At 40.0% G+C, this 8,299-nt stretch overlaps 1 protein-coding gene across 1 annotated transcript in view; it reads left to right on the top strand.

Moving 5' to 3' along the window:
• The first annotated feature begins 3,586 nt into the window (after window positions 1-3,586).
• Smad4 (SMAD family member 4) overlaps window positions 3,587-8,299 on the top strand; it is a 30,697-nt gene continuing 25,984 nt past the window's right edge. The window contains exons 1-3 of the mRNA NM_019275.3: window positions 3,587-3,963; window positions 5,644-5,818; window positions 6,426-6,455. Coding sequence (NP_062148.1) covers window positions 3,715-3,963; window positions 5,644-5,818; window positions 6,426-6,455 — 454 coding nt within the window. The 5' untranslated portion in view covers window positions 3,587-3,714. The remainder of the gene's footprint in view (window positions 3,964-5,643; window positions 5,819-6,425; window positions 6,456-8,299) is intronic.

Raw genomic sequence — 8,299 nt, 5'->3', positions numbered from 1 at the left:
CAGATTGCATTTTAATTTCAAGACAACAAAGGAGGTGCTCTAGGTTGTTACAGAAATGGGATGTTACAGAAATGAGAAAATGCCTTCTTGATCCATGCCTACTGATGTGTAGCTCCAGAGTGTTTGCAAGTGTGGGTTCCTTGCTCTAGTCAGTTACGGCTCTGTATGGCTTTGTATACACTGTTGCATTTTCTTTTCTTTCTTTCTTTTTTTTTTTGGTTCTTTTTTTCGGAGCTGGGGACCGAACCCAGGGCCTTGTGCTTCCTAGGCAAGCGCTCTACCACTGAGCTAAATCCCCAACCCCTCTGTTGCATTTTCTTACTGAGGTAGTTTGTAGGGTGGGCAGGACCAATAGATACTGTGCTCATTTCATAGATGAGACCACTGAGAGAGACTGAAGGAGGTCATTTATGTTGTTAGAACTTTAGTTGGAACATACAGCTTTATTTTATCATGTTAGTATTTGCTCATGTCCATCATGTTTTTATAGTATAAAGCCATATAATGTAGAAATACATATATACATATTTATGTATTATTTTTGTGTTCAAAGAAACTTAAAATTGATGTAGCGTTTGTATGTAATACTGCCAGACCCCAGTTTAAGTTTAATAAAGAATAACCTTTAATATTAACACTGTGGAAAAATGGTTAGATACTTAAGTTATACATTGGTACAAACTTATAATAATTTTAGAATATAAAAGAGCTTCTTTGCAAACTTAAGTTTGTCCTGAGAGGAGAGTACCACAGAATAAAAATGGTCAGGTCAGTCTATAGACACTTGGCTTGGTATGTGTTGGTGTGTCTTTTTTTTTTTAATGTTTTTACTGCTGCAACAAAGCACCATGACTAAGGCAACTTAGAAAAGAAAGTGTGTAATTGGGGCTGGCTTCCAGTTTCACAGGGTCAGTCCTTGGTCATCATGGTGGGGAGTGAGAGCTTACATGGTGAGACACAACCATGAGGTGGTGACCACGAAGACAATGATGAGAACCCATCCCACCACCCAGACCCTAGTGACACACCTTTAACAAGGTCATGCCTCCTGGTCCTTGCCAACTTGGGACCAAGTATTCAAACATAGGAGTATTTGGGGCTATTTTTATTCATATCACCATAGTCAGGAGCTACATGGTATTGGGAGTTTGAAATGTGAGACTGTGTTTTCTTGACCCTCTACATTTGTAGTGTTATTTAACTGTTAGAACTGAGAGACAAAATAAATATATATTTTTTAAAATTTAAATTTAAATTTGAGGGAGGGGATCAATAAGAAACATAAGCATATTAGGGAGGTAACTGAGGTTGAGAGCAAGGCAACAGCTTAGTAGGGGAAACCCTTATGGGGGCAATTAATATTTTAGCTGTAATTTGAAAGGAAGCTAGGGCTTAATTACCGAGTGGTTAAAATGGGGATGAATGTTTTAGGCTAAAGAATGCTATGAGTTAAGCATGTGAAACACAGCAATGTGTTTGCTGGACAGTATGCGGGACTTACCTGTCCTGTCCTAGCAATGGGTATATAATGATGAGGATGACAGTTCCAGTTTTTGGTCCACAGGTGTTTTAGTCATACTGTTCATTTGCTGAAGAGTGAGACACAGGAGACACCAAGTCCAAGGCTAGTTGGGGGCTGGCTGGCTTAGTGTCAAAGGTTTAGTTCATTATCATCTTAGTGGGAGCAGTAGCTGTTCTGCAGGCAGAGAGGGTGTGGGGAGGGCTTTAGAAAGTCACAGCCTAGCACCTCCAGTGACACACTTCCTCCATCCAGACTGCAGCTCCCGATTCTTCTAATCCTTTCGAATAGTGCCACTCCCTGGTGATGAAACATTCCAATATTTGAACCTATAGGGTGCATATTTATTCTAACTACCACAGCAGGTGTTGTAATATAGAAGTTAAACTAGTGAGTCTGGCAGTGAGAGGTATCAGACTAGTAGTTCTCAGGTTAGAGTGGAGCTTTTTTCTTCCAGTCCAAATCTTGAATCTTGGGGCTTCACAGCGTGCTAAGCAGGCAATTTATTACTTAGCCTTAGGAAAAGAGTGTGTGTGTGTGTGTGTGTGTGTGTGTGTGTGTGTGTGTGTAGGGTGTGTAGGGTGTGTGTCAGGCAGTTAGCTCTTACTGAGTTGTACAGTCTGGCAGAGTGTGTGTGTGTGTGTGTGTGTGTGTGTGTGTGTGTGTATAGGGTGTGTGTCAGGCAGTTAGCTCTTACTGAGTTGTACAGTCTGGCATTGGGTTTATGGTCTGTCTCTGTCTCCCAAGAAGGTGGGATTGCAGGTGTGCACTACATGCCTAGCCAGGATTTGTGTTTTCTCTTTCTGTTTCTCTTTTCTTCTTTTGACTGTACAGTGATTTCTTATACTTCTCCCTTCTTCCTTTTCTCCATTAACAAATCATCATTATTTAAAAGTGAGACTGTGGACGCTGCACACATGGTTGTCCTTTTATCTAACCTTCTGTATGCCTTTGAACTGTCAGTGGCTAAACTGTCATTGTCTCCTATATTTTCTGTGGAATGCTTTACTAGGAGAAGATATAATAAATGAGTGTATAATGTGTTTCGGATAACATCCTTTAAAAACAAGTACCTCAGGATTCAGGCAGGGAGTATTTGTGCTGAAACCTTGTACAGTGCGCTTCATACTGCTTTTTCTCCCTTGAGTTCTTTTAGTTCCAGATTCAAGGGTTAAGTAACTCGTTGTCTAGCTGCTTAGTATAACTGGAATCCTAATCCTGATCTCTGATTCCACATCCTCGTGCAAAAAGTTATCTGGAAAGTGTCTCTTTGATGACAGTTTATTAGCTGGTTGTAACCTTAGCATTTAGGAAGCTAATGCAGGGGTATTGTGGCGGGTCCAGCCAGCATGGGCTACAGAGTAAGACCTTGTTTCATCTTTTTATTTATATTTATGCATGTGAGTAAATGATAACTATTGATAGACACGAACATTTGCTTCCTTATGTGGGGATATAAGGAGTTGAGAAGCATTTTATAAAAATATTTTAGAGCAACGGTTTCAATCTGTAGGTCATGATCCCTTTGAAGGTTGAATGGCTCTTTCACTGGGGTTGCATATCGGATACCCTGCATATCAGATATTTACATTATGATTCAAAACAGTACCAAAATTATAGTTATGAAGTAGCAATGAAATAATGTTATGGTTGGGAATCAACAGCATGAAGAAGTGTATTAAAGGGTTCAACACTGCGAGGCTTGAGAGCCACTGCTCTAGAGAAGGTGAATGTGAAATAACAATGGCGAGTATAAATGCTAAGAAGGGTCAGGATTGTAGCAGTGCTGTAGAAAATAGGGTGCAGAAATAACTAAGGAAAAGTTTGGGGTAATGGCACATTTGGTAAGACTTGATTTAGTGTGCCTTTGTGATGAGAAGGCCTGAATTTTTAATGATTTGGAGTATCAAAAACTATATTTTATAATTGTCATTTCAAACTTTAAACATTCTTAAAAACTATGGGCATTGAGTCTTTTGATTTAAGTGGAAAAGTTTTTCAAAACTTTCCCACAATGATTGTATCTACCTTCTGAAACGTGTTCTCATCTTTCTTCTTCTTTTTTAGATTATCCTGCTCACCAGATGTCTTGAAAATTTTTCTTACAACATTGGCCATTGGTTTTCACTGCCTTCAAAAGATCAAAATTACTCCAGAAATTTGAAAGTTTGATTTAAAAGAAAAAACGTGAACAGATGGACAATATGTCTATTACAAATACACCGACAAGCAATGACGCCTGTCTGAGCATTGTACACAGTTTGATGTGCCACAGACAAGGTGGAGAGAGTGAGACATTTGCCAAAAGAGCAATTGAGAGTCTGGTAAAGAAGCTGAAAGAGAAGAAAGATGAACTGGATTCTTTAATAACAGCTATCACTACAAATGGAGCTCACCCCAGCAAGTGTGTCACCATACAGAGAACACTGGATGGACGACTGCAGGTTAGTCTGGAGTTCTGAACGTCTTCTGGGCTGGTAGAGTAATAGATACTTTTAAAATTTTCTCTTAAGTTACTACCAATTTAATGTGAGCTCCATCTTCATATATTTATTTCATATATTTAGAGATTTATTTTTGTTGCTTATGTGTGTTTGTGTGCACATGTGTACAGATACTGAAAGAGGCCAGAAGAGAGCATTCCCGGATGCTGCCTCAGAGCAGAGCCTCAGGCATTCTCAGTGCTGGGCTATCTCCCGAGCTCCATAGCTCTGTCTCGACATACTGTACATCTTTTGCCAGTGTGCCTGATGAGAGTATGTGGAAGAATACATAAAAGATAGATGTTATCTTTTTATGTTATTATTCAAAAATCATGCAGTGAAGAACAATTTTAAAAAATTAAATGAGAAACCCAATGTTGAAAGCGAACTTCCTGTATAGCACGTTGGCATTCATCTTATAGTTCACACTCGCCACCTGCCAACCCTTTTTGGTATTGTAAATATCCTAACTGATAACACTGGACTCTTGTCATTTAGGGATGTTAGACTATTTTCATTGGAGTGCAATACTCAGTGGTCACTTTTTTCAAGTGATATCATATGCGTGAGGAAGTTTGGAAATGTGAAGGTAGATTTTAGAATTTTATTTCTAGATTTTAGACATAATTTTTGACAATTTCACACTTTTGCATTTTAAAAACCTGAGTGCAGGCCTTGAAATTGAACTGTGGGAGTCCAATTCTTGCTGTAGTGAGATTCTGGAGAGGCTGTTTATTCTTTGTGGCTCAGCCTCCCGAGGGCTGAGATCACAGGTGTGTACTCCTATGTTTCAATTAGCTTGAACTTTGGATTTCTCGTCTTTGAAAGGATAGTCGCAGTCTGAAATTGGCCGCAGGGGTGGAATTGTGTGTGGGACTCACAAACCTGTTTTTCCTAGTATATGCTGAAGACATGACTTTAAAAGGCATGAAGATTTCTTTTATCTTGGTAAACAAGCCGGTCTTCAGGTAACGTCCTTGAGCATCCTCTAATTCAGTTCAGTTCTGACCCAGTCTACTTGGAGATGCCAATCATAATGGTCTGGTTGTTTTACCTGTGCTTCTGTCTGCTGTCAGGAGTTCCCACAGTCCCACCCACAGGCTCAAGTAATTTACTCAAGCATCTCCCATAACTGAGGAAACCATATTTACCATTATGAAGGCTATTGCAAGGGCTACAGATTGAGAGAGGCATAGGCAAGGTAAACCTCCATAGCCTCTCCAGGAGGACCAGCTTCCATAACCACGTGGTCAGCTATCCCAGGCTCTCAAACCCTGTTCTTTTGTTTCTTTTCTTTTTTTTTCTCTTGCAGGTTTAATTACCTAGACATAAATTAACATTGTTATCAGCTCTATATTACATTGTAACCTTTCCCTTCAGCAGAGGTTGGGGAGTGGGGGCTAAAGTTCTACCATGGTCTTTCCTGTGATTGTCCCCTTCTGATGATGCTTGGGAGCTCTAGACTTCAGTTGGCTTAGACCTCAGAAAGAAGAGACGACTTTTAGAAGCCTAGGATTTTAGTTGTATCCAAGGAAATTGGAACAAGGCCATGCGTGTGTTTCGCAGTGTCATGGATTCTCACTCTGTACAGTCCCTTGCATAACTTATACTTAATAAATTAATAATTGCTTCTTGTCCTAGGTGGCTGGTCGGAAAGGATTTCCTCATGTGATCTATGCCCGTCTGTGGAGGTGGCCTGATCTACACAAGAACGAACTAAAACATGTTAAATATTGTCAGTATGCATTTGACTTAAAATGTGATAGCGTCTGTGTGAACCCATATCACTATGAGCGGGTTGTCTCACCTGGAATTGGTAAGTGGACTGTCACTGCAGAACCGTCACAGATGTGTAAAGGGAAAAGACCCCAGTCATGTTAAGTTCTCGAAGTTAAAGCTTGTATTTGAGGACTACTCAAGACTTCAAATGAAGTTAAAGAATCAGAATTAAAATTCATTTTGAGACTGGGTTTCATGTCCCAGGCTGGCCAAGAGCTGGCCGTGTAGCCAAGGGTGACTCTTGCTCTTCTTCCTCCCAGTCTTGAGCACTGTCACAGAGACACGCGCCACCATGCCTGGCTCAGGAGTCAGATGTGTTAGATGATGTAAATGCTTAAATCTGAACAAGTTGTGGGGTTTTTTTACTTCTAAAACTGAGTATATAAAATTGATCCTTTACCTCTTTTGTACATTGTTGTTATAAATAAGATGAGAGACATATATATATATGTGTATGTGTATTTATATAAATAGAAATTTAGATACACATATAGTAAATGTTTGCTTCACTTTTTAAACTGAAATGGCCCATGAATTTTTATAATCTCTGGCTTAACTTGATGTTCTATAACTTAAAATGTAATGGAAGATATGTTCATGGTAATGATTTATGTTTCATTTTCTTTTCCTTAAAAAAAATTAAGATCTCTCTGGATTAACACTGCAGAGTAATGGTAAGTAACTAGATTCTTGTAACTTTTTCTCTTTTCTTTTAACATGTCTTATTTATTTCCTGTTCATAAGTGCTTTGTGTAGGAGTTAGTAACACTAAAAAGAAAAGAGTTGCTACACTGAACATGCAGATTTAGTAGGGAGGTATGTAGTAACATTGAAAATTGGACTTACTACATTATTTTATGCATTTGAGTGTTTTCCCTGCGTGTATGCCTGTGTATCGTATGTGTCGGCTGCCTGTGGAAGCCAGAAGGGGCATCAAAGCCCCAGTGAAACAAAAGGCTAAAGTGTTTTGAGATGAGAAAAGCCACTTGGTTTTAATTTGGGTGTTTTAGTATATATGAAAATGGAATTTTAAAAATGGCTTTATTAAGGAACTGAACCCTCTCAGTCCTAACTTACGGAGATGCTGCATCGTCATCGTAGAGCAGTGAACGTGGTCTCCCACAGTTTTACAGTTCTGGAAAGCCTGCCTGGCGTTAGGCTCTTCCTTCCAAGTGCCTGAAATAGAGGCATCCACTGTGTGGCTTACAGGTTTCTAGAACTGTGGTTGGTGGTAGTGGGAGCCCTGATTCTGGGGGTGATGGCTTTAAGGTTGCTGAAACCTCTTCCTCTGCTGGCTCAGGACATCTTGTGAATAAGTGCCTTGCAGGGTGTTACCATTCTCATCCATGCTCTTAGAATTAGGGTTTAGGAAACTCGTGATAATTTCACAATTTCAATATGGAGTGGCTGTGAGGGTTCCACATTAGTGGATCCCCCTAGTGGTAGTTCTGTAGACAGTCTTGCCTGCTTTAAATTGCTTAGAAAACAGATTTTTCACACATTTCATTTTTGAACTGGACAAAGAAATAATAGTAGGCTGGTTCATGAAAAGCTGAGAAAAATGAAACATTCCTTTCTTGTCAGCTGGGATTGTGTGGTCATCAGTTTTAGCAAGGGTCATCTCTTTCCTGAAACTGACCATACTGACCTATGTATTCATTTTACAAATATTGAGATTTTTTTTTTATTGCCTGCTGCTGTGCTAAGGGATATTAAGAAAAATGTGGCATGTTTCTTCTATTCAGAGTTCAGCACATTCCTCCCTTGGCTGTGTTATTTTGACTAATATACCAAGTGATTTGGAATGCTGCCAGCTTAGAATAGGGCCTGGAATAGGAGAAGTTCTTAACAGGTCCAGGCATCGTCTTATAGACTCAGGGGATGTCCCTTATGATTGGTTAACTGAGAAAGAGAAGACTAGGGCCTAGTTTTCTGTTGGTTCTACATGTTAAGCAGGAACCATCTAGGGTAACTCCACAAGACACCAGTGAAAGTAAGTTCTCACTGTAGGCAGAACTTCAGATAATAAATAGTACACGTGTCTGTAGTTTTGCTATGAAGGAGAAGTTGTCAGGTCCAAGATTGTTTACTACTGATTGGTTGGTTGTAGCCAGTGGTTTGATGGGATAGGCAAGGAGTTGGAAAGAATGTGATTAGAAAATTGGAAAGGCATTTGGGGACGAGGTATGTGAATTGATCTTTCTGAATGGTTAAGTATCTGAAGATGCTTGTGTCCCATGCACATCAAAAGGTGACCAGCAGGTGTTCAGTAATCAAGAAGATAGGACGAAGTGTTCTGTTCTGTGGACAGCCTTTCTCCAGCCCTCCCTGGTATTACTCAGTGGGCCCATGAGCAGTGGCCATTGTGGCACAGATAGAGTTTACATGTGAGTGAGACAACATGGACTCATCAAGACTGGCCTGGCTGTTGCTGTTGCTGCGTGCTCAGTGCTGATCTGCTAACAACAGAGACCATTGCTGATCCTCAGATAAGGTACCATTCCCTAGGGTGACCAGC

The sequence above is a fragment of the Rattus norvegicus genome, chromosome 18 (genome assembly GCF_036323735.1).
Source record: "Rattus norvegicus strain BN/NHsdMcwi chromosome 18, GRCr8, whole genome shotgun sequence".
Taxonomy (NCBI): Eukaryota; Metazoa; Chordata; class Mammalia; order Rodentia; family Muridae; genus Rattus; species Rattus norvegicus.
Note: the sequence above shows the minus strand (reverse complement) of the source record. Positions and strands in the feature narration are given on the sequence as shown.